Source organism: Acipenser ruthenus, chromosome 22 (genome assembly GCF_902713425.1).
Source record: "Acipenser ruthenus chromosome 22, fAciRut3.2 maternal haplotype, whole genome shotgun sequence".
NCBI classification, from domain to species: Eukaryota; Metazoa; Chordata; class Actinopteri; order Acipenseriformes; family Acipenseridae; genus Acipenser; species Acipenser ruthenus.
In genome coordinates, this window is record NC_081210.1 from 12,798,758 (window position 1) to 12,825,627 (window position 26,870).

The 26,870-nt window shown below is 44.2% G+C and overlaps 1 protein-coding gene across 8 annotated transcripts in view; it reads left to right on the top strand.

Annotated features, from left to right (window-relative positions):
• The window catches only part of LOC117431656 (myosin phosphatase Rho-interacting protein), a 245,746-nt gene that overhangs the window by 197,974 nt on the left and 20,902 nt on the right, over window positions 1-26,870 (top strand). For 5 of the 8 annotated variants that reach the window (XM_058995983.1, XM_034052858.3, XM_058995984.1 and 2 more), the window contains 8 exons: window positions 7,102-7,158; window positions 7,994-8,062; window positions 9,653-9,742; window positions 10,134-10,243; window positions 12,883-13,426; window positions 13,923-14,039; window positions 17,609-21,463; window positions 22,898-23,045. In XM_058995983.1, the coding sequence (XP_058851966.1) occupies window positions 7,102-7,158; window positions 7,994-8,062; window positions 9,653-9,742; window positions 10,134-10,243; window positions 12,883-13,426; window positions 13,923-14,039; window positions 17,609-21,463; window positions 22,898-23,045 (4,990 nt within the window). Of the gene's footprint in view, window positions 1-7,101; window positions 7,159-7,993; window positions 8,063-9,652; window positions 9,743-10,133; window positions 10,244-12,882; window positions 13,427-13,922; window positions 14,040-14,308; window positions 15,090-17,608; window positions 21,464-22,897; window positions 23,046-26,870 lie in introns of those variants that run through there. The other 3 variants (XM_034052864.3, XM_034052863.3, XM_058995987.1) reach the window with 2 other exon arrangements.

A 26,870-nucleotide genomic window follows, 5' to 3' on the forward strand; every position in this document is an offset into this window, starting at 1 on the left:
TTGGCTTCGGCCATTCTTTTATTAATATGATCCGCACTTTATACAGCAATCCTACTGAATGTGTGCAGACCGGGTCAATGTTATCCCCTCAGTTTGCACTCGGCAGAGGTACCCGACATGGCTGCCCATTGTCACCATTATTATTTGTCCTTTCCTTAGAACCATTGGCCCAAGCTATTAGACAAAGTAACAATATAGCTCCCATTACTGTACAGGGCTCCAAACACCATATATCACTTTATGCTGATGGCATTTTATTGTTTCTATCTGATATTTCTAATTCAGTCCCTAACGCACTGCATTTAATTGATCATTTTGGTAAACTCTCTGGATATAAAATAAACTGGTCTGAGTCTGTTTATATGCCTTTGAATCGTATCGCCACAACAACCCCTCTTCCCCCTCATATCTCTATTCGGCCGCAGCTCACAGGCTTTACATATTTGGGCATTAAGATATCCCCAAACTTCCAGCAGATTCATAAAGAAAATATGCTTGAAGTTCTAAATAAAATCAAAACAGATTTGACTAGATGGTCTCCGTTACAGGTTTCATTACATGGTAGGATTTCTGTTATAAAAATGAATATACTGCCTCGTATTAATTTCCTATTTTCTATGATCCCCATTTCATTACCACAAAAGTACCTTGAACAAATAAATTCTATTATAACTGGTTTTATTTGGAAGGATAGGCGACCAAGGATTCGGTTGACTACTTTGCAGCGCCCTAAAACATTGGGCGGCCTGGCAGTACCCAATTTTAAATATTACTACTGGGCTTTTCAGCTAAGGATATTTAAAACGTGGCTAGATTCAGGGTCTACAGCTTCTTGGCGACCAATTGAGGAAGCCTTAGTTAAGCCAATCAGACTCCAGGATCTTCTATTTTCTGCTCCTAAGGACAGGGCTATTTCTCTTCGAATGGGTCCAATCTTTGCAAACTCATTAGATATTTGGAAGAAAGTTAACCGATTTCTTGGCAGCCCCTCAGAACTTCATAAGCTTTCACCTATATGGAACAATCCCTTTTTACTTACAGGCTCTCAGCCTTTTACTTATCCACCCTGGTCCTCCAGACATATTCATATTCTTAGTGATATCTTTGATGATAATGGCCTTCGCACGTTCCAGGACCTTAAGGATAATCACTCGCTCCCTGGTTTTACCTATTTCATGTACCTCAGATTCCGCTCAGCCCTTCGCGCCTATGGGGTACCATTGGACTCTATGTTACCTAGCCACCCTGTGACTAATATATTTGCTTCAACAGTCACCTCAAGAGGCTTAGTTTCTTTTTTATATCACTTTTTTCTTTCTTTTAAAAATAGCTCCCTTCCAGTTACCTTAATATGGGATAGAGAGCTTGAAAAACTGGGCGGTAGTCCTGATTGGGAAGCAGTATGGGACAATGTATTTTCGTCCTCAAAAAATCTAGCATACCAGCTAATTCACTTTAAACTAGCACATAGAATATATGCTACACCATACCGACGATTCCAGATGAAGATCGTTTCAGATCCTCTCTGCCATAAATGCACTCAGGGTGTGGCCGGAACGTATCTACATATGTTCTGGGAATGTCCTGAAATTGAATGCTTATGGAAATATGTGGCCACTGTGCTTTCTGACGTGATTGGTGTGAAAGTGCCACTGAGTCCCCGACTGCACCTTCTCAGCGATGACTCCCAAATGAATATTAGCCTTCAGACACGACGGCTGTTGTTGGCTGGACTAACAGCAGCTAAAAAGTCAATCCTACGAGGTTGGGTGGAGACAGAGGTACCCTTAGATCGTGTCTGGTTGCACTCATTTGCAGATATTGTGTTGGTGGAGAGAAGTACAGCTAGATTACATCATGCCAGTGCAAAAACTGTAACGGCATGGACAGATGCCTTTTCTTATCTCGGAAGTTTATTTTAATTAGGCCCTAGGCCCTAACCCCCCCCCTTTTTTATTTTTATTTTATTTTATTTATATTTATTTATTTTATTTATTTTTACTTGTTTTAGAGCTCCCAATTGTTAGTTTGTATTCATGTGTACTATGCCCAACTGTTTTACTTTCTTGTTATGGAAAACAAATAAAAAACAATTGTTCAAAAAAAAAGAAAAGAAACTTATCACTTATATTTGGATAAAATTCACTAGATGTGATCGAAAAATGACAAACTCTGTTTTAGAGCAGGTGCAGTGACTTTTTATTGTGCTGATTAACAACTGACATCACGAAGGTGCTGCAAAATGATCTGTCGATCTTGAGCAGGTGTTGTGACTCTTGGTCTCCCAGTTCATGGCCTGTCATTTACAGAGTTTGTCTGGTTATACAGTCTCGCCAGGTTTGAAATCGCTGTCTGTGAGCACCCAAGAAGGCAAGCCACAGTACGCTGCCCTAGTCCAGCCTCCAACATGCCGAGTGCACGAAGGCGCTGCTCTTTTGACAGACGTGGCATATTGTTTTTTTTTCTGTGATTTTCTTTATTGCTTTTATTCAAGCTTGCAATTCAACAGCTGAAATCACTCCATATCCAGTGTCCAGTCAACTGTCTCACTAATTAGGTGATTAAGTGCATATGCTTCAGACATAGTCACTCAAGCGTGTCATGGTCAAGGATGAATGATCGAGTGATTAAAAAGAAACCAAAAACATTTTGTCAATGTCCATCATTTATATACCTTATTTTTTTCGAAAATAAAAGTGTTATAATAGTGATAAGTTTCTTTTGGTGCTCGGTATGTAAATAGCCTGGCTAAACTGTGGTCGGGAGATCAGTTCGAAGTGACAGGCAGCAACCAAGTCCGAGAAGGAAAGCGGGTCGGGCGACGGGAAGAGGGAATGGGCTCGCCCCAGGGTCGGCTGCCAGAGCAGGGATGAAGCGAAGATGAAGCGTCTCATCTCCTGGAGAAAGCTGCATGCCACTCATGTGTGTCCTAGGCTTAAGAGGGACAATGCATCAAAGTACAGAGAAATCCTGGAGGAAAACCTGCTGAAGTCTGCAAGAGACCTGGGACTTGGAAGAAGATTCATCTTCCAGCAGGACAATGACCCCAAACATACAGCCAAAGCCACACTGGAGTGGCTTAAAAACAAAAAGGTCAATGTCCTGGAGGGGCCCAGTCAAAGCCCGGACCTCAATCCAATTGAGAATATGTGGAAAGAGTTGAAAATTGCTGTTCACCAAAGGTCCCCATCCAACTTGACAGAGCTTGAGCAATTTTGCAAAAATTGCAGTGTCCAGATGTGCAAAGCTGGTAGAGACTTATCCAAATAGACTCATGGCTGTAATTGCTGCCAAAGGTGCCTCTACCAAATATTGACTCAAGGGGGTGAATACTTATGCAATCAATTATTTTCTGTTTTGTATTTGTAATTAATTTAGAACAATTTTTAGATTTTATTTTTCACTTTGATATAATGGACTTTTTTTGTGTTGATCAGTGGCAAAAACTCCTAATTAAATCAATTTTGATTCTATGTTGTAACACAACAAAATGTGGAAAAGTCCAAGGGGGGTGAATACTTTTCACTGTATATATATATAAATAATCAGAATACATAACACATGAATGAAGGGAATCCCGCAGGACAAGTGCTCTGACACAACGCTATACCCCGGGTGTTCGTACAGTTTAAGGAGATCCCTGATACCATGCAGGCTGCAGCTGTCAAGATTCAGCGAGTTATAAATAGACTGATAGGTGACACTGGAGCTCAGGGGTGTGAGGGGGAGCGAGGGTGTCTTTCTACTCCTAGTGTCCGATGAAGCTGCACAAAAACAAGGTAGGCGCTGGCTCCTGCATGCTCACTGTACAATAGGCTTGATTAAGGGAGTTCTAGTCTATTGCATAACCATGCAAACCATAGCAACTTGAGACCTCTTTCACTGAAGCTGCTGTGGGTTGAGCAGCATGTAAATTAAGGATGTAAATATATTGGTATAAGCTGCAGTGGGCTGGTTTGAAATGAGAGAATGCAAACTGAGTTGTGAAACTGTAAACCCTTCCAGTTAAGGGGCTGTGTCGAATGATTTCACAGAAAGACCTTCCTGACTAATTCAGTAGTTTCTGTGTCCTCAACTCAAAAATAACATTTAAAAACCGGTATAGATAAACACATTGGTTTAGTGCTGTTGAGAGTGGCTTCACCTTTCCTGTACTACTAGAGCAGATTGAAGTGTTTAGTGTTTGAAATCTAACATTTAACAGCTTTTCTATGTCGCCTTTGTAGTGTATTTGTCTGAAAAAAATAACCTTTCATATTTTTACCATATATCTGGAAAATCACAGATTTAATTTTCATGAAACTTGGTATTAACATTATTTAGTAGAAATTGCAGAGAATATCAGATTCTGGAAATATAGGACGGTGTCTGTCTGTCTCTTCATCCAGCCGTCTGTATGTCACGCTTACATGTTTGCATATACACCACCCACTCGATATATCGCGGGTGTCGGGGTCCAATACAAATCCGCTATATATCGAGGGCCGCGATATAACGAGAGACCCATAGAAAAATAAATAGGCTAATAGCAAATACTGTACAACCACTCCCTCTTTTTATCGTGGGCGTCAGGGTCCAGTATAAATCACAACACACTTTTTCTCATTTTTCGTATAAAAAGCAGCACCCCATTTTAATTCATAATTCAGAGTAACTGCTTCTCATCAACTTGAGTCTCCAGTGAATTTCATGAATCTTCCTCTCCTTTCTCAAATGCCCAAACCGCTGCATTGAAAGAATCCATTCCCAACATAGGAGGCTTGTTGCTAGGGAGCTGATGACACTGCCCTGTGACTTTTGCTAGTGCATTGCTTAAAAAAACGCTTCAGCAAGTAGATATTTTATTTGCTTTGTGTTATTATGCAATGCGTGTGTATATGATAACAGTACGATATTAATGCCTTGTTTTTAATTGTTCTGTATATTTTAGTTTGTGATGTGCAGTACAAAATAAAACAAACAGTAATTCTAAGTGAAATTGTCTATGTATAGTGCAGCTAAGGCATGCGCACTTAGACTGTAAAAATGGGGAACCAATTCCAGGACCGCGATATATCCGAATCCGCAGTACAGCGAAGGCCGATATAACGAGGGGTGGGTGTATCTGGATAATCACTTATTAAATTGTCATGCTTGTTAATCTTACCATTACTGTTACTACTTCGTGTCTGTGTACTGTGAGTCAGCTCAGTATTCGCTATGTGAATTCTTAAATCATTCCGAATGTGCTCAAGTGTCTCGTACTGTACGTGCCAGTATGCAATAGAGTAATACAGTGTGCCTTACACTCCCTCTGCTCCTGCTGCTGGGTGTAAAGAGGAGGTGCCTGTATGGGAAAGTATGGGAATGAGAAGAGTCTGTTCAGCCCATGAAGGCTTGTCTCCTGTTAGCACACCATTCTCCCCTACTGGGGAGATATAATGTAATAGGACAGAATCTAGATGTTTTTGAAATGTTCCCAGTGTTTTAGATTTTACTACATCACCTGGCAGGCTATTCCATGGGTGTACAACTGTGTGTAAAAAGGTGCTTCATAACACCTGTTTTAAACTTTTACTCAGTGTCCATCTATGCCCTCTTGTTCTTCTCGCTGTGCTAAATGTGAAGTAGTAACCTAGAATGTTATGCCCAATATCCAATCCTTTCATGTAATTTAATGTATGTAACACTAAATAGTGGTTTTAGATCTACAGAACGGCTTGTCTGAATCATGATAAAAACGTGTTGATTCTTAATAACAGATTACTGATGGTATAAGAATCAGGGAATATAAAGATGTGCCTGTTAGTCTGCCTTTACTTTCACGTACAAGATTGTAATCACTAGATTTTTTTGTCTAGTTTAGTAAAGGATGTCTAAAAGGTATTTTTTAATCCTTAATGCTCACCACTCTGTAATATAGCAGACTCGAGCCAAATGCAGCGTCCCGTTCTCGTCTGCTATTTTAATTTCGTCCGTAATATTATGTGACGGGGGACTGCCCCGTCTTTATGATCATGGTTGGGACTGGCAGGGAGGGGGTTAAAATTCCTCCCTGCCAGGAAAACATGTGAGAATGTGGCTGGAGCCCTAATTGAATAATCAGCAATTATTGATTAATTGGGCTCCAGCCACAGGGAATAAAAGCCAGGGGAGAGGCCCTGGCTGAAGAGAGTTGTAGAGGAGAGTTTTTGAACTTTATACTGTATCTGAGCCTCCAGGTGGCGCTATCCCACTTCTGACACCAACTGTGACAGGATTGACCGAGGTTTGAGACTCAGAGACAGTATAAAGTTCAAAAATAAAGTTTTTAATAAACAAAAATACAAAATAAACCGACACAAGGACCAAACAAAAAGGTTTCAAACACAAAATACAAACACAAAACAAAAACTTACAAAATAAAGTTTCCAGGCTGGGCGTTGCCTTCACTGGAACAGAAAACACAGCACAAACAAAACACTCCTTCTCTTTCCAGAACTCTCTTCCTACAACTCTCTTCAGCCAGGGCCTCTCCCCTGGCTTTTATTCCCTGTGGCTGGAGCCCAATTAATCAATAATTGCTGATTATTCAATTAGGGCTCCAGCCACATTCTCACATGTTTTCCTGGCAGGGAGGAATTTTAACCCCCTCCCTGCCAGTCCCAACCATGATCATAAAGACGGGGCAGTCCCCCGTCACATATTACTATCCCCCATTCTCCTCCCCCCTTCACTCCTACCTAGCAGCCTTTTAAAGTCACCGCCGTTCCCCGTCATGCATTGCCGGGTTCCCTGGTGGTCCTTGGGAAATGTCGTTTCTGGTCCTTCTATGTACGCATTTAATCCCTTAAAACCCTCACTCCCATCACAACATGTATCCAATTGTAATATAACTATATTTAAAACGTAATCTGAATCAGGAGATGTATAGAGGCGTGGCTATTTCCATCTGCCTGTGTCACACTTTAAATTGTGTCCGGTATTGAATTATTAATTTTCCCCCCAAAAATACTCCAGCCTCCAACACAGTTGGTTAAAGGATGGACTGTGTTGCTACACTGCTCAGCAGCATTGCTTGTTTCTTATGGACTGTGTTGCTACACTGCTCAGCAGCATTGCTTGTTTCTTATTGTTTTTCAGCCTGACTTGTTGAATTTCAAGAAAGGATGGATGACGAAACTGTACGAAGACAACCAGGTCAGTCGGCTTACGTGCATGTTTTACTGATTCAGTGTGATAAGAATTAGATATTAATCACATGTATTTGCTTTCTCATTATTATTACCGGTCCAATTTTATTGTGCAGATAATCATTTGTTCAGCTTCATTTGGGATATGCAAATATCAAGTTGTATACAGTGCAGTGTTTACTAGAAACACATTGTGTTACCTTTGTACGTTACCTTTGCTGCAGCCTCTCGCTCCTACTCCTCCTCTGTAAACACACAACAAAACAGCACGTAATACAAAACAAGAAAGAGCTCCGGCTGGCCACTCAGTTTCTCAGCGCAAGGCGAGTTACTGACGTAGTTGCCTCCCCTTTGTACTCACAAAACTCCTCCCTGCAATCAACCCGTCGCCATGGTTTCTCCAATAGAGGGCTGCCCCACAGCTGATTGCAATGGAGTCGTCCTGAGTACTTGCAACAACGCGCTCCCCCTAATATGGTCACCTTCTGGTTTCCACCTACCATCAAGGTGGTCCATCTAGGAGGCAGCATACCTTCCCCCCTTACACAGCGTCCTTTCCGATCGGGAGGGAGATTTACAACATTGATCCTTTCTCTCTCTATCACACACTGTTAATGTGATTTATTGTTATGTTCTTATAGTAATTACTACTTACACATATTGCACACTCAGCCGTGGTTTTCGTTGCTCCCACAGCGGCTTCGTGCCCCGTGTGAAGCCGGCTGCTCCGTCGCCCCTTCCCCAGGATCAAACAACCTTAAGTCAGCTACTTGTGTTTTCTCTCTCAAGCTGCTAAAATTGCTATTAAATGAATTACTGTTTGTTTGCTTTCATTTGTCTAGTGGAAAAAGCATTGGTTTGTCCTGACTGATCAGAGCCTGAGGTATTACAGAGACTCCATTGCTGAAGAGGTAGGTGCCAAACACAATGCTTGGGTATAAAGCCAAAAGTGTAGAGTACAAATCCAAGGAGGTTATGAGGTTGTGCAATACACCGTGGGGTACTGGGTTCATTTCTGTACCGAAAGGACATTGTGGCGCTGGAGAGTGTCCAACCTAGAGCAACCAGACTAATCCCAGGGCTTAAAGGAATGAGCTGTGAAGATAGGTTGAACGAACTGAATCGATTTAGAACAAAATCTTAAAAGCACAGCACAGAAACCAGGTTCAGAGGACACAGCTGGAAGTTAAGTGGAGATAGACTCAAGATGGAATGGGTTACCTAGTCACGTTGTTGAAGGAGTCACTTCTTCACACAGAGAGTGGTGAGGGTATGCATTGGGTTACCCAGTCATGTTGCTAAAGGAGACTCCTCTTCACACAGAGTGGTGAGGGGATGGATGGGTTACCTAGTCATGTTGCTAAAGGAGACACTTCTTCACACACAGTGTGGGAGGGTGTGGAATGGGTTACTGTAACAGGGCGAGGTGCCCTGTACATTGTTTTGTTTATTTTATTTTAGAGCGGGGTCCCCCTCCGCCCCTGTGTTTATTTTGTATTGTTAATTTATTTTTATTGTATTATATTTATGACGGCGAAGCGCCGGTTGTTTTGCATTTTAAATGACGGCGTAGCCTTTTGTTTATTATTTAGTAGCGTGGATGGGAAGCCGAGGGGTAATAGAATAATTAATTGCAAGCTAGTTAAACCCCTCGGCCACAATATAAAAAGCCTGCAGCACTCTCAGTTCGGGGTGGGAGTTCAGAGGAGGAACGAGAACGGAGAGTGGAGAAAATAAGAATTAAAATAAACAAAACAATGTACAGGGCACCTTGCACTGTTACAGTTACCTAGTCATGTTGCTGAAGGAGACACTTCACACAGAGAGTGGTGAGGGGATGGAATGGATTACCTAGTCTTGTTGTTGAAGGAGACACTTCTTCACACAGAGAGTGGTGAGGGGATGGAATGGATTACCTAGTCTTGTTGTTGAAGGAGACACTTCTTCACACAGAGCGTGGTGAGGGTATGCAATGCATTACCTAGTCTTGTTGTTGATGCTGAATCACTGGGATCCTTTAGTCCCAACTTTACTAGGTTTACTAAGAACCAGACTTATATGGGCCAAATGGCCTCCCATTCGTAAATGTTCTTATGTTCAAGGGCTTTTTTTTTTGTCCCTTCCTCACTATGAGGCTAGTTAAGCAACTGTATGTGTATATAACCCCCGTGTGAAACCCCTGTATGTTTCATTTGAAATTCCTGGATAGTTTATTAGATTGCTGTGATTACAATGTAAAACCTTTTTGATCACTTTCATATTTTTGGAAGTCACTTTGATTTGCTCAATGAGGAACTAACAGAGTAGTCCTAATTTGATCTTACTATGCATCGTACATGTAGCCCATCAGGACTACCCCATGTACTGTATCGCGATACACATCGCATGGGGACCTGCATGTCAAGATCAAATCATGACATTAATGTGTTGTTACACCCCTGTAAGGAAGGTATATGGAAGATAACATTAACACACCTTGTTGGTGTCTCTCCTGAATTCAGGCTGCTGATTTGGATGGTGAAATTGACCTCTCCACCTGTCATGATGTCACAGAGTTTCCTGTACAGAGAAACTATGGGTTTCAAATACATGTAAGTGACATGGACTTTTAGAGAGCTGCTGCTCAAAACATGAGTCTGATTGGGTACTGTATATATGTGTGTCTTCAGATTCAGTTTAATCAAAGCTAATCAAAGCTAGTGTGTATTTTCTCTCAGTATCGGTATACTGGCAGCTCACTGTCCACTTGGGACTCCCCCGAGGACTTCATTTACAGTGAAAATGAAACTTGTTTACTCAAAAGCTGTAGGGGTAACTAAAGATAACCTGAAGCTTGGTCACAAGAAAACATCTGCTGTACTGAGAACGAGGCATGGTATTCTGACAGCAGTGTTGCTATGGGTAAAGTTGTCAAGCACACCAGCTCTTGTTATGGCTTCATCAAATCTTGTAATCACCCCCTCCCCCCCTTCTCCCGTCTAGACGAAAGAAGGAGCTTTCACTCTCTCTGCAATGACATCAGGGATCCGGCGCAACTGGATCCAGGCGATCATGAAGAATGCCCGGCCCACGACTGCTCCTGATGTTACTAGGTAGGGTCCTGGGAAGTTACACCATATGTCACTTCCCCCATTGGAACCTGTTAGCAGCAGCTACACTTATAATGTCGCTGAGAGTGTAGATCTCACACTCAGAATGACAACGACAATCACACACCCTACGAGAACTGGGATTCAGTGAGTCAATTACACAATCACACACCCTATGAAAAGTGGGATTCAGGGAGTCAATTACACAATCACACACCCTACGAGAAGTGGGATTCAGGGAGTCAAATACACAATCACACACCCTATGAGAACTGTGATTTTCTTGTAAGTGCATCTTCCACTAAATTAAATGTCTAGCGTGCTTTTAATGGCATCACAAAACTGTGTACTATACAAGAACGATTAAAGTGCTGACAAAAAACGGTACGATTTAAAATGAGTATGTTCTCAGGTGGGTAAATGAGTGGCAACCACCCCAGGGGAAAGTGAAGAAGTATGCAGCGATAGTTTGAATTGAAACACTGTCCCTATTTTTACATGTGGGTAAGGCAGGTTTGCAGTAACCTGAGCGGTTGCATTTCCAGAGTTGGTAGCTCTGAGATGTTTGTATGCCCTCCCTGTGTAACTAAGTGCAGTGTTATACTTTCTGTGTGTCTCTCTGTGTAACTAAGTGCAGTGTAATGCTTTCTGCTTGTCTCTCTTGCCTGTTTTCCACTGTACAACCACGCTAGGGCTGTAGCGAGCCCTCGTGGTGCGGTTAAGGGGAGCCTGGGTTGTTTTTCCACTGCAGAACCAAGCCGTGCTACTGACGTCACACACAACTAAAGACAGTTGTTATTAATTATTGTTATTAATTAACTCAGTTTACGAAAAGATGTGAAAACAAATGGTATTCAAAAATTAATAGAACAGCGGTACAGCTGTATCTTGTATCACTATGTTTTGTAAATATACTTAGGAATGTCTTTATAATCCACACATTTTACTGATTTATATCGACCTACTAAAGTGCAATTAGTTCTGCTGAAGGGGAAAAAAGAAGGTTTTAAAAATATGATTTGCCAAAGATATCCCATTTAAAGGATCGTTGTTGTTTTTTGTTTGGGTGTTTAAAAAGAAGCGATGCAAGCGCAAACGAGAGCCGTAGTTGTAAGTATGGTACAGCTGTACAGTATTTTGTTTGACTATATTTTTGTAAATAAGTTTTGAATTTGTTTTTATTTTCGCTTTTTTTAATATTAATATAATAAAGGTCAAGGATGAAAAATTAGTTAGAATTTTGAATTTTTTAGTGTGTTAGTTAAGTGTACCGTAGTGTGAGGCAAGAGTTTCACGGTTTGGTTCTTGCTTGGCTCAACAAATAGGCAGTGGAGAACCACCCGTACCCGTACCGTACTGAGTCCTCATGGGCAGGATGTGCAAGTGGAGAAGGGGTAGTAGTGTAACTAAGTGCAGTGTAATGCATTCTGTTTATTGTGGCCCAAATCTAAGACATTGTCTCTTTCCTGTATAACCTGTGGCAGCTCCTTCTTCCGCTACTTGGTGTTGGTTTTGTGTGCTGTTAATGTTCTCAGCTGAACCTTTCTTCTTGCTATTTCTTTTGATTTCCATGCTATCCCAGGAAAAACTTCTCCTTGAAACTATCAGTTCTGCAGCCCAGGTTGGAATGCTTGCTTTGTCTTGTGTTAATGTCTGTAGAGTTGTACAAATCAGAGGCTTTACCAGCCTCCCCCTCAAAGGTAACATTTGAAATGCCTATTCTCTATTGAAATGATAAACAAAACTTTTACAATAATGACATACATTCAATTGTATACTAATTTACTTGGTGACTTCTTGCTTCATAAGAAACCATACCTGTACCGTGTTTGGTGTTTAATTTCCTAAGAGCTTCCTCTCTCTGTGAATTCCTCTGCAAATCTACACAGGAAGGCACCATTTTAAAAGAAAAATGTCCAGCATGATTTTTTCTAGCTATTCCAGTAACTTTTACCAATTGAAATGCGTACACAATTGGCCTATCTGAAATGTTAAAAAAATAATAACATAAGGGGCACTACCCGCTGGGTTTTACCTTTCCTGGGAAGACCTGCGCCAGTATTTGATTAGCATCCTGTAATTCCACAGTACAGTCACAGCACCTGCACTGCAGTTACAGCCCAGTTCTGAGGCTAAAAACCAGCTGAATCTGACAATGTGACAGCAACTGCAGATTGAAAGCTTTCTCTTTAGAATCTGTTTTAGTGTGTCCCAGACAGGCTAAGGGCTGGATCTCAGACCACCTCCTCACTCTGTCTCTGCCCAGAGAAGCAATCAAAATAGAACATACCAGGGGCCCTTCCTAGATGGTTGATATTAATAGCATGCTATGCACAATATTTGTTTACCATCATAAAGGCACAGAGAACTGCAGTCTTTCTTATTGCATTTCATTTTTATAATTTAATAAATAAACCCTGAAGGAGGTGCTTGGGAATTGTTTTAAATAAAAGAAAGTAAAAAAAAATAGTATGAAAGAAACTTTATAAATTCAATGATAAACATTTTGAGTCAAGATGTTTGTCATTTAATTATTACATTTCTTTTAGTATTTCCAAATGTAGCACTATTCTGTGTTTAATAGTTACAGGTAAAACATGAATTTGCACTTATTCCACTCCACTGTTCCTTGTGTTCTTCAGTTCATTGCCGGAGGAGGCCAAGGTGCACTCTACCTATGGGAGCGCCTCTGCATCTGGGGAGATCCAGGAGAGCGAGGTGGACGGGGGCAGCACTGAGCAGCGCAGGAGCCGGGCACGAGAGCGCAGGCGAGAGGGGCGCTCCAAAACCTTCGATTGGGCCGAGTTCCGCCCCATGCAGCAGGCCATGGCGCAGAAGGCCTCGTCTCCCTCCTCCTCAGACTCGGCTCAAATCAGCGAAGCAGCCAGCCAGGACCCCGGCAATATGACTGACCTGGAGAGGGAGCGAGCCCAGCGCAGAGAGGAGCGCAGGAAGAGGTTCGAGAGTGTCACCGCTGCAGAAGAGGCGACCCGCATGGAAGTGGACCGGGCTCCAGCCTCGCCCGAGACCAAGCCCGTGCAGGTGGAGATCGAGCAGCGCTGGCACAAGGTGGAGACCATGCCGCTGCGCGAGGAGAAGCAGATCCCCATCACCACGCTGCACTCCACTGTGCCCGTCGCGGAGCCACTGCCACCACAAGAACTAGCAGCCTTGCTCGACAAAGAGGTGTGTACGAATAAAACCTAGGAGTGAAAGAATGTATTGTGTTTAATCATACAGTAAAATCTGTCCAATCACTTGGTTCTGGAAAATTCCTCAGGATTAGACTGGATTGTGCTGGATTACAGAGTTACTGTAAAAAATCGAATACTGTACCTAAAAAAAAGGTAAAATGACAATATGAATGCTTTAAAAAACAACTTTATTAATTTACATACACAGTATAATAATCACAATTATGCTTCAACATTAAACATGACAATTCCTCAACAGAATCTTTACCTGTTATTGGCACAAGCCTGCTTAAACCATTCCCATAGAAAGTTGATCACTTGTTTGTACTATACCTGTAGGAATATAATAGAGACACTTGTGAATTGACCTGTGAAAAGCAACTATTCACATGGAGAACCAGGAGGGTGTTTGAGAAGCATTACATAGTTCTGTAGGATACAAATCAGTGGAGCAGAGTCTGAAGCGCCTTTGTTTTTTCCCTTGCCAGCTGGGGCAGACTCAGAGAGAGCTGAGCAGACTGAAGCAAGAGAATCACATCCTGCAGGAGCAGCTGGAGGGGGCCCGTGGCCGGGAGCACAGTGCACGAGAGGGCTACGTACTGCAGGTAACCCCAGAGCACAGTGCACGAGAGAACTACGTACTGCAGGTAACCCCAGAGCACAGTGCACGAGAGAACTACGTACTGCAGGTAACCCCAGAGCACAGTGCACGAGAGGGCTACGTACTGCAGGTAACCCCAGAGCACAGTGCACGAGAGGGCTACGTACTGCAGGTAACCCCAGAGCACAGTGCACGAGAGAACTACGTACTGCAGGTAACCCCAGAGCACAGTGCACGAGAGGGCTACGTACTGCAGGTAACCCCAGAGCACAGTGCACGAGAGGGCTATGTACTGCAGGTAACCCCAGAGCACAGTGCATGAGAGGACTACGTACTGCAGGTAACCCCAAAGCACAGTGCACGAGAGAACTACGTACTGCAGGTAACCCCAGAGCACAGTGCACAAGAGAACTACATACTGCAGGGAACCCCAGAGTACAGTGCATGAGAGAACTACGTACTGCAGGTAACCCCAAAGCACAGTGCACGAGAGAACTACGTACTGCAGGTAACCCCAAAGCACAGTGCACGAGAGAACTACGTACTGCAGGTAACCCCAGAGCACTGCACGAGAGGGCTACGCACTGCAGGTAAGCAACCCCAGAGCACAGTGCACAAGAGGGCTACGTACTGCAGGTAACCCCAGAGTACAGTGCATGAGAGAACTACGTACTGCAGGTAACCCCAGAGCACAGTGCACAAGAGGGCTACGTACTGCAGGTAACCCCAGAGTACAGTGCATGAGAGAACTACGTACTGCAGGTAACCCCAAAGCACAGTGCACGAGAGAACTACGTACTGCAGGTAACCCCAGAGCACAGTGCACAAGAGAACTACATACTGCAGGTAACCCCAGAGTACAGTGCATGAGAGAACTACGTACTGCAGGTAACCCCAGAGTACAGTGCATGAGAGAACTACGTACTGCAGGTAACCCCAAAGCACAGTGCACGAGAGAACTACATACTGCAGGTAACCCCAAAGCACAGTGCACGAGAGAACTACGTACTGCAGGTAACCCCAGAGCACTGCACGAGAGGGCTACGTACTGCAGGTAAGCAACCCCAGAGCACAGTGCACAAGAGGGCTACGTACTGCAGGTAACCCCAGAGTACAGTGCATGAGAGAACTACGTACTGCAGGTAACCCCAAAGCACAGTGCACGAGAGAACTACGTACTGCAGGTAACCCCAGAGCACAGTGCACAAGAGGGCTACGTACTGCAGGTAACCCCAGAGTACAGTGCATGAGAGAACTATGTACTGCAGGTAACCCCAAAGCACAGTGCACGAGAGAACTACGTACTGCAGGTAACCCCAGAGCACAGTGCACAAGAGAACTACATACTGCAGGTAACCCCAGAGCACAGTGCACGAGAGAACTACATACTGCAGGTAACCCCAGAGCACAGTGCACGAGAGGGTTACGTACTGCAGGTAACCGCAGAGCACAGTGCACGAGAGGGCTACATACTGCAGGTAACCCCAGAGCACAGTGCACAAGAGAACTACGTACTGCAGGTAACCCCAGAGCACAGTGCACAAGAGAACTACGTACTGCAGGTAACCCCAGAGCACAGTGCACAAGAGGACTACGTACTGCAGGCAAGCAACTCCATCACGAGGTAACATTCACACCAGCATTAGCTTGAATAATTATAAGTTAATTAAATAAATCACCCTGGATAGTCCACATGATTTCCAAGCTCAATAGACTAATAGCCCAAAACAGACCCATTGTGTTAATGTGGAAGAACCTTCCCTTTTAAAAGTGCTTCCATTGTGTGATGGGTGTTCTATACATTGGGAGACAGGAATTTTGCAGGCTATGTGAAAGTATAATATTCACTAACGAGAAAGGGGGGGTTAATGGAAGGACTGATTTGCATGCATGACTGACTTTAACTGAGTGTCACATCTTTGGAATAGCTTTGGTGCATGTACTCTAAAGCGAAGGGCAAAACAAATACAAAAACTTTGGGCTGTGCTTTCTCTCTTCTTTATATCTGTATTTATATATACACATACTGACTTGCATGTTTTGTTGCATTTTTTTTATTCACATTTCAACTTGTTTTGGGTACCTTTTTATTTTCTTTCCCAATAAACAGTAGTACATGGGACTACCATTTTGTGTGCTTCATTTACCCAACCTTGGTTTAGCGTATTGACAGAAGTATACATAGCCAAAGCAAGTTTTATTGGCCAACTTAAAAGGTGTAGTAACAAAGGTTTTAAACCAAATCACACTGGCTTTCACTAGTCCCTTTGCCATTTCCATGCAGCTTTTCATTTGAAACCCCTCTGAAGGTACAGCACCCCTTTTCTTTATGTTGGTCAGTAGAGCGCTAGAGCAGAAGGCAGCTATGACAGCACTTCTAAACCATTCCATCCTTGTCCGTAATTATTCAATTGAGCCAAATAACCCATTCACTATAGCAGAGGTAGAACCGAATAGTCGAATAGAAGAGAGACAGTCGACCTTAGAGACTGTAGTCGACTAATCGCACCCTTCAGTTTAAAAGTAGGGCAGCAGTGTGGAGTAGTGGTTAGGGCTCTGGACTCTTGACCAGAGGGTCGTGGGTTCAATCCCCGGTCGGGGACCCTGCTGTTGTACCCTTGGGCAAGGTACTTTACCTAGATTGCTCCAGTAAAAACCCAACTGTATAAATGGGTAATTGTATGTAAAAAAAATAATGTGATACCTTGTAACAATTGTAAGTCGCCCTGGATAAGGGCATCTGCTAAGAAATAAATAATAATAATAATAATAATAATAAAAGTAGCAGCAGAATTTTACCACCATCAAATCTACAAACTTAACAAATAAGGTCATGTTTTTTTGTTGAAAGTGCAGTGTCAGTATTTTAATTGTATTCAGCTTTTTGAATTGAAACCCTAAGTAACTGTGAAGCAAATAGTTATTTATGAATATATTTAAGTGGTGACTATTTAACTGTTAGTAGTAGTTCTACCCTTGAACAGTGCTTGATAAACAAGTAATAGCAAGGAACTCCAGGTCCAATGGTAAAGTGGCACTGAACTCAGCCATTTGCTTATCCTCAGTTTCAGCAAAAAGAGGGGTGTGGCATGTGTTTGAGTTCTAACTGGATAAGGCACAAGTCCAGCAAATGGAGCTCTGGTGACTCTATCGTGAAGACTACAGTGTTGTACCCTCAGAGAATTTTCAAAGTAAACAAATGTTTCAGTAATGCAATTTACTGCACAATAAAGGGCAGTGAAAATATACTGAAGTTAAAAGGCATTTTAAAACCAAAGAAACTACTACTTTGTGATAGATTAATATCTGATATAAGTTACTTCAGACCTGACTTAGGTAATGCATGCTTTAGTCCAAGGATATGCCATAGAATTTTGTATTTATACTGTAATTTTTATCAAATTGTTACCATTAATATCAGCCGGAAAAAGCACAGTGGAAAGTTTTGAAATATTTGCAGCATCAAAGAATGCTCTTTCTTTAAATATATTCTACCAGCCAACCCTCAGGTGTGTCACTCAGTGTTGGGAGCAAGGAGTGTTACTAACCTAATGTCTAATCAATCTTTTAAAGACTGACACTGCTGCCTCGCCTATGGGTTCTTGGCAAAGGCTCCATAAACTTAACCAAGACCTTCAAACCGAAATCGAATCCCAGCGTCAGCGCCAGGACCTGACTAACCAGCAGGTGCAGGCTTTAAAACGAAACTATGGGGAGGCCAAGGATGTGATCAGGAACCACGAGGTGGAAATCCAGAACCTGCAGACCAAGCTTAACAACACCATGGCCGGAATTCAAATTAGTGAGCAAGCCATAGTGAAAATGAGAAGCGATCTGAAAATGGAGCAGAAGAAGTTCAGGGAGGGTTTGGAGGACTGGGAACACAACGAGCAGACCTTGCGCTCTCAGTTGAGAGACAGCGAGGACAGACTGAAGGACGTGGAGGCCCTACTGCTAGAGAAGAGCCAGGTTTTGAGGGACCTGGAAAGACAGCAGGCCTTGCAGAGAGACTACCAGAAGGAGGTCCAGAAACTTCAAGACAGACTTACCGAAGTCACCAGCCAACTTGTCACCACAGAGCAGGCTCAGGGTTTAAAGGAGGAAAGGGTACAGAAGAACTACAAGATGCTGCATGAAAGCCATGAGAAAGAGAAGGAATCATTGGCTCTGAGTCTAGTTGAAGCCGAGAGGAAGGTCAGAGAGTTTGAGGACAGGCTGCAAGAAGCTGAACAGCAGGTTGACAATCTGCAGAAGGAAAAACGAACCACCACTCTGGAGAGCAGTGAGGTAGTCCACCATCTCGAGGAGGAGCTGGTCATCAAGAACGTAACCATCCAGAAGCTCACTGAAAACATCCGAGATCTGGAGGAGGAAAAGAATCAGCTTACCTGCCGGTGCCAGGAGTTAATCAGTCAGATCACAGAGGCAGACAACGAAGTGGCCAAGCTGCAGTCCCGGCTAAAAACAGAGGAGACAGATTATTACAACCTGGAACACTCTTATGAGAAAGTTTCAGAGGAGTTACAGAAGATACATAAAGTGATCAGTGAAAAGGATGAGGAAATCAAGCAAGCCAAGGAGATGTACGAGAGACTGATGGAGAAGAAAGACCGTGACCTCAACGAGGCCCTAATTAAAATGGCGGCTCTTGGAAGTAGCTTGGAGGAAACAGAGTGCAAGTTGCAATTGAAGGAGGAGCTGATAAGTAAGATAGGTCACAGTGGTTCAGAGGCAGGTAGCGCAGTGCAGAAGGAAGGGTTGCAGTGTAAGCTAGAAGCTGCAGAGGTTCGCATCACTGAGCTTCAGCAGCTTCTCGATGACCTGCAGTTGGGTTACAGCGAGCTCCAGCTGGAAAATGGTAAACTTCAAGAAGACTGTGACGACCATGAAAACATCAGAAAACAGGAGTCATCATCAGCTTTAGATCAGCCACAAACCACCAACGTTAGACCAAAAGTGAGAATTACAACTGATACTGGGGTAGTACTGTCTAAAAGGCAGAGGATACGGTTCTCAAGCATTCGTTGCCAAAAGTGTGGCCAAGATGACACAGAGAAACTGTGGGCGAGTAATATATCCTCAGATACCAGTCAGGACAGGTCCCTATCTGAAGAGAGTGGCTCTTCAGATCCACCTCATCATTATCTTCTTTCTGCCAACACTGACCCAGAAAGATTTATTTCAATCATCCATTCGCTTGAAACCAAACTGTACATCACAGAAGAGAAGCTTAAAGATGTTACTTTAAAGCTGGAAGAACAGCAGAGCCGACAGCTGGAGGTAATGATGGAACATCACAGCAAATGGGCCAAAACCGAAACGGAGCTAAGGGAGCAACTCGGTGAAAGCGTTTCCAAAGTAGACACATTAACAGCACAGCTACAGTTGGAAATGGACAAGAGGCGTGCATTTGCACAGGAAAACATTTGCCATATCAGAGCTGTCCGTGTTACATGTGAGAAGGCCCTAGTTTGCTTGGAATCAGGCAGGGAGAAAGTCCAGTCCATCCTTACATGTCATGATGAGAATAGCACAGATCAGCAGCTTCATACATTGTCAGAAATAGAGGTCGAGTTAGTTAATGCTGCGATTCACATAGGGCAGGGACGGAACACGTTAGAGGAACAGGCGCAGAAGTGCCAAGAAGCTCCAAAAGAGAGCAGGGAGAATGAGTTATCTGATGAAGAGAAGATCAAACTATTTGCCAAAACGTTAGCCTTTGAGGCTTTGGTATTAAATGAAATGGCTAACTCAATACAAAACCCGAATTTAGATCTATTGCAGAGTCTCAGTGAAGTACACAAGGAAGCAGAGAAACTGAAAAGCAGTGATGAGTCATACGTGGCTATTGCATACACAGACGTCTTAACACAAAAGCTGATGTTAGAAAGTGAGTTTTGGTCAGAGGTGGAAAAGCTCCAAACCCAATTCAAAGAAACTGACAACAGTGGTCAAGAAAGCAAACCAGGGGGGCCCGGCCTGCTTGAGCAAGCTGGTAAGACTGTCGTTACTAACACCTGTATTAAAGCCGAGCTGACATTCGCAGTGCAGAATTTGAAAGAGTTTTATGAGCAGAAAATCCAGGTGGTCGAGGGAGATCTCCTCAAAGCTCGCAGGGACCTGCAGCAAAGGGAGTTCACTTTGAAAGAAATTGTAAAAGCTTACAAGACACCAGAGTTGGACAGGGTTATTCTTGAGGTTGGTGATGAATTTAAGAAAGAAAGGGCCAGAAAGTTAGCAGATATTAGCCCGCCTGAGCTTGCTCCATATGTAGAACAAATAGAGATGGAAGAAGCCCATAATTTAGCAGTACTGATGGTAGATCAGCATCTTCAATATGAAACGCCTCCCTTAGCAGCTGTAGAACCCTCCAGCCGGGGCCGAGACAAACTTGCAGATGAACTCAAACAGCAAGCTGAGGTCCTGCAGCGTTTGTCCCAAGACATGGAGTCAACATGTCATTCGCAAACAGTCGAAATCCACCACAGGTTGCATAAAGTTTCCCACATGCTTCCTTGCTACATGTACACCAATGAAATCAACACTAGTCCTTCACTGTTAATGAGGGATGCGCTAATTCAGGCACAGGTTGCCTATGTAGCTTGCAGGATTAAAGCAGACCATGAAAAAGACTTAAAGCAGTGCAAGGATGCCTACCGCAATATGGACACTCTGTGTCAAGAGCACGCAAAGAATGTCAATTCCATCCGGGAGCGGTATGAAAAAGCCCTGCAGGAGGAGCGCCACACTTTTGCACAAGCCGCTGCAATTCTTAAAGACGAAAACCAAGCCCTAAAAGCTGAGGCTGCCCATCACCTGTCCGAGCTCTCCCTCCAGCAGAGCAGGATTCTGCAGATGGATGAGAGATTCCAGCACGAAATGGAGGAGCTGAAAAACAAATACAAGCTTGATCTTCATCAAGCGCAGCATAAACTCACTGAAGCAGAGGGGGCTCTTAGGGAGAAAACGGCAGAAAGCCAACGCAAACTAGAGACTGTTGTTCTAGATATTGAAAGCATGGAAGAACGGCATGAAGATCAGGTCCAAAAGCTGGAAGACAGGTTTCACGGTAAAATAAAGGAGCTGCAAAGAATACACGAGAAAGAGATGCTACGTCTGCACGGACACTACACTCAGACGATTAAGGCTTTGCAGCTAACCCTGGACAAATACAAGTCTGAGCACGTGGAGGCCTCCCCCTCAGAGTCTTGCAAGCATCACAAAGAGCCCAGGCCAGAAGACAGCACTGCCAGGACACAGATGCAGGGAGAGAAGTCGGAGTTGGACTCTATGACTGTGCTGAGGGAACGGATTCAGGAACTGGAAGCCCAGATGAATGTCATGAGAGATGAGCTGGAGCACAAACACCTGGAAGGAGACGTGTCCAGCCTGAAGGAGAAATACCAGAAAGACTTTGAGAACTTCAAGGTTTTTTGACATTTTTAGTTCTAGATTTCAGACCCCATCTACTGCAATGACTATTGATTTGTATTGTATTTGTTCAAACACTTAAGCAACAGTTTTAGTCCTAAATACATAACTTAGTCTAAACAAAGTCCAAAGTGTCTTTTTGATGACATTGAAAGAGACTCTTGTTGGAATGTTTGTCAGTTAAAATTCAATATAAAAATGTCTAAAACCATTTTCCAGTTAACAGTTTAAACTCTGATTTCAATGGGGGTTTGATTTAATTAGCAAACATTTCACTTTTTTTTTACAAAATGACTTACAATACATATTATGGTCATTGCAACTTTTAAATCCATTTTAATGTTCCAATAAAATCATTAGTTAACATTAGTTATCATAATATTTCATTTTCACTGCAATCGTTTTATGTTCAAGATGCTCAAATGAAAATAACCAATGACTGCCATTGGTGAATGATGTTTGTTGTTGGAATACTCTCCTCTGCCAAAATGATTTCATAATTGTGCCAAAAAAAGAAGCCCATTAAAATGTATTGACCTATTCATCTTTTCAACCCTTTAAGCCTTTTCACTTATCATATGCATGTTTCTGTCGTTTTCTGAATGGGATTTTCCATGAGACTTTCATTATGTTGCATGTCGAAACTAAAAGTAGCTTATGAATACTAACCTCTGCATAATGCTCGAACATTTACATTTCTCAGGATGCAATTTTTTATTTCAGATGTCATGTTTAAGATTCAAGTTTGCTTACCAATAAAAGCAAAGTATAAAATATAAATGTATAATGTTATCGATAGAAAGAGAGATTGCTGACACATCTTAAGCATGTTTCTTTATTAAGATCTGAGAATCTTTGAATAAAAAAATCTGCCCCTATCAGTTGAACATGGATTCCAAACAAACATCATGTGTGCATTTTTCCTCTCGAGAGAACATAATCTGTTTCTTCTTATTAAGTTATAATGTAGATGATTAATATTCACTAACACTAGCAACTAGCTCGGCCAGGCAAAGCATTACATATGTTTTTTTTTTTTTTTTACTCATCCCCTGTGAGTTTAATTTTAAAATTAAGTTTCACAACATCCATAACTATTAAACACTCAATAGAGCTGAATTTGGAAATTCTAAAAGATGCTAATAAATTCAATGGCAAACGTTTTGACAAGAAGACCTATTATTTCTTGTAGTATTTCTATTTTCACAATATGACTAACAGTACATAAGTAAAAAAAAAAAAAAAAAAAAAACATGACTCATGTAATGCCTTAGATTAAGTAATAAGGCGTTAAAATCCATTCCCCATCTTGATTAGCTTCAGGAGTGGTAAAATGGATTTCAAAACCTTTAAGAACTAACTTACGACTTCAGGACTTTTTAATTGAGAATTGCTTAAAAACGACTTGGCCACGTCCTTTCCATTTCCCAGGCAACGTGTGAGCGTGGGTTCGCTGCCATGGAGGAGACGCATCAAAAGGTGCTGGAGGACATCCAGAGGCAGCACCAGAGGGAGGTGGGCAAGCTACGGGAAGAGAAGGATCGCCTGCTGGCAGAGGAGACGGCTGCCACTATAGCTGGTAAACCTCCGATTCCAGCCAGGGACAGACCAGTCAAACTACAGAAAGACTTACAGGGTGCTACAGAAACACTTAAACACTCATTCAGAATTCGAAGGTTAAACTAGAACTATCGATGTGTACTCTTTGCCTGTTTGAGTTTCTTAAAGTTTCAATTGTGCCAATTATAGGATACAATTTTAAAATAAATAATAATAATTATATGTGAAATTCTGGACAATTTCCCAGCTAACTAGAATCAAAGAATTACCAGCGCAAAGCTCAATTCGGTAATGTTTTTCATATAGCACATTGTTAATTAATCGCAATGTGTGCATTTCTCTTTCAAGTACGAAATATTAACCATCACTAATGGGTTATTCCCCTTTAAGAACCCAAGAACTGAAAAGCATTATGCCAACAAACTCTCGCGAGAGTGCATGACGCAATGTGAGTTGCCCCGACAAAAGCACATTGCAGCCATTTGCAAATTCTCTTTTTCCTTTTTCACTAAGAGTGAAAGCACCTGAGCTAAGTATTTCTTATTACTTAGTAGTATTGCCTTTAACCTGTTTTTGCAGTATTCTGTCTCTAACAGTGTTTTTACTCACGGTCGCTACCGTTGTTTAAAATATTATATTATTGCCGAGTTTTTGATCTAGTCAGCCCGACCTGGCAGTGCGCCAGCGGGAGCCTGCGACTTGCGTTCGCCCTCCCCCGGGTCTAGTTCACTATTACGGCAGATAACTCTCATCTGGACAGGGCTCTGTTCCAGAAAAAAATATATATATATTATTTTGTGTATTCAGTGTTGTTTACACCTAGAACAGTGTTGTTTGTACCTAGAACAAACGCTCAGTACCAGGTTCGGTACCAAGCTGGGTGTACTTTACATTGGGTTCCCACACTAGTTTACTAAGCCTGTTGGTACCTACACTACTATGTTTCACGGTTGTATTGACTGTGGCGCCAAGCTGCCAGTGGCTGATGGCCACGAAAGATGTGTGCGCTGCTTAGGTCAGGAACACACAGAGCGAGCTCTGGCAGACCCTGCCTTTTGTGTGCAGTGCGCTGTTTTCAGCAAGCGATCACTACTGTCCAGGCTTATGCGCCAGTCCAGTGATGTCTCCATTACCCCGGCGCAGTTACCTCCTACAGAGGCAGCTGGTAGTAGTAGGCGCGCTCTAGGGAGTGCAGTTCTGGAGAGCGCTGCTCCACGGAGCGCCATTCCAGCCATTCCAGGGAACTTAGCCAGAGGCCTCGCTCCGCTGAGCACGGTGCCAGGGCACGGGGTTCCAAGGAGTCCAGGAAGAGGAGGAGTCCCTCTTCCTCCTCATCCTCTTCCTCTCCTGCTTCTCCTTCCCCAAGGGGTAAGAAAAGGAGGCACAGGTCCCGATCATCGGACCACTGGCGGTATATGTGTGAGATGTTCCAGCAACAGCAGTCAACTCTGACCCAGTTGTTGCAGGTGCAGTCTCTGCCAGTGCAGGCACCTGCTGTGGTGCAAGCACCTGTTGTGATGCGAGCGCCTGTTGCTCCACCTTCACAAGCAGCTTCTCTCTCCCCCCCTCCGCCACTGGAACTGGCAGAGGTTGAGTTGGGGCGGGGGGGGGGGGGGGGGGGGGGAATGGATGACGCTCTCTCTGTCCTCGCTTCAGAAGGAGCTGAGGAGCATGAGGTGTTCTTTTCAGAGGATCCAGCGTTGGACTCGCTGCCTCTGATTCCCTTGCCTAGGGAGCTCATACCCCTGATGCGTCGAGCCAATGACGCACTTATGGTGCCATGGCCGATTGCGACAGTTGAGAGGTGCTCTGTTTATGACGAGCGTAAGGAGCTACCCTCTGAGGCCCCGCCCATCCACCCGAATTTTTGGCAGGAACTGACCTCATCGTGGCAGCACCCAGCCACAGCCCCTGCGGTCCCTAGGTCAGGTACGACCTATAGGGTTCACGAGGGGGATAAAAGGGGTCTGGTCCAGTTTCCCCCTGTCGGGTTCACTATTCCAGCTTTGGCGCAACTAGCGAACCTTGCGCTGCTGTCCAAGATGCGGCTTGCCCAAACAAGCAATGTCGGGTCGCGGAGGTCCTTCTAAAGAAGGCTTACTCCGCTAATGCCTTTGTTGCCCGGTTGGGCAACTACAATACCTGTTTGGTGGCTTACCAGAGCCACATTTGGGGCTCCGCTGCTGAGGGGGGACTGACCCTCGATCAGACAGAGGAGCTGCGGCTGATCTCCCGAATGTTGCTACGACTAGCACAGCTTCTGAGTCAAGCAACAGCGGTACAGTATGGCAGCATTGGTGGCTGCGCGCCGTCAGCTGTGGCTCTCTCAAGCCAGGCTGATGGAGAATAACAAGGCTGCTGTGCTGGACGCGCCCATCACGCCAGGGCATGCATTCGGCCCTGCAGTGAACGATTTGTTGCTTCGGTCCAAAGCGGCAAGGGAAGCGACAAAGGCATTTAGTGACCTTGCCCCTAAGCTGGCACCACCGCCTAAGAAGCAGTGGTATCAGAGGCCACCACCTCGGCCACAGTGGCAGCCTCAGGGCGGTCCACGGGGCTCTCCAGCGGTCACTGATAGGTCAAGCCGGGGACGCGGTAGGCAAAGGCGGTTCCAGCGCAATGCGCCTGATAAGAGACCGCAGGCGCCTAAACCAAAGCAGCAGCCCTAGGAATTTGCTGCCACAGGCCCAGGGCCCCTTCTCCAAAGCTCATCTGGAGTACTGGGGCCAGTGCACCCGTGATTCGTGGGTGCTCACCACTATACGTCGGGGGTACTCCTTACAATTCAGCCATGGACCACCCCCCTTTCACCCCCTGTGCCAACGACTCACTGGCTCAGGAGCTAAAGACCCTCCTGCAAAAGCAGGCTATTCGCATCTTACCACCCTCCAACATAGTCGGGGGTTTCTACTTCATATACTTTCTGGTGCCCAAATGGGACGGCGGACTCAGACCAATCCTCGATCTCAGACAGGTCAACCTGTATCTGAGCCGCAGGCGGTTCAAGATGTTGACCTTGCGACAGCTGTCGCAGTCCATCAGGCCGGGCGACTGGTTCACAACAGTGGACTTGCAGGACACCTACTTCCACATTCCCATAAAACCAGGGCACCAGAAGTATCTTTCAAGGGAAAGGCTACGAGTTCCGTGTACTGCCGTTCGGCCTATCCCTAGCGCCACGCGTTTTCACGAAATGCATGGACGCTATCCTGGCCACTCTGAGACTCAACAGTATCAGAGTTCTAAACTACCTGGACGACTGGCTCATTTGTGCGGAGTCGCCAGGTCAGGCGCTGCAACACACGAACTTGACACCTATCACCTATCCAGACTAGGTCTGAAGGTGAATCATGCGAAAAGTCAACTGACGCCAGCTCAAGTAGCGCGCTACTTGGGTTTGAGTCTGGACGCCCGATCCATGACAGCAGTGCTGTCGGACGACAGGGTGTCAAGCATGTCAGCCTGCCTAGACCTATTCCAGTTAGGCAGCGCTTTACCAGTGGTGACATTCCAGAAACTTCTGGACCTGATGGCAGCAGCTTCTCAATCCCTTCCCCTGGGCCTCCTGCATATGCGACCCCTTCAGGCCTGGTTCAACAGGATGGTCCCTCACCCAATGCTGAAGCGCAACCGTTTGGTGACAGTGTCCAGATATTGTCTCCGAACTCTCTCTTGGTGGAAACAACCGGCCCACCTACGCCTAGGCGTCAGGCTGGGAGCGGTCACAAGAAGAGAAGTCGTTACCACCGACGCCTCCAACCATGGTTGGGGTGGGGTGTGGAACAGTCGGGGTGCACAAGGGGTTTGGCGGCCTCTGTGGCTGGGCTGACACATAAATCTTCTA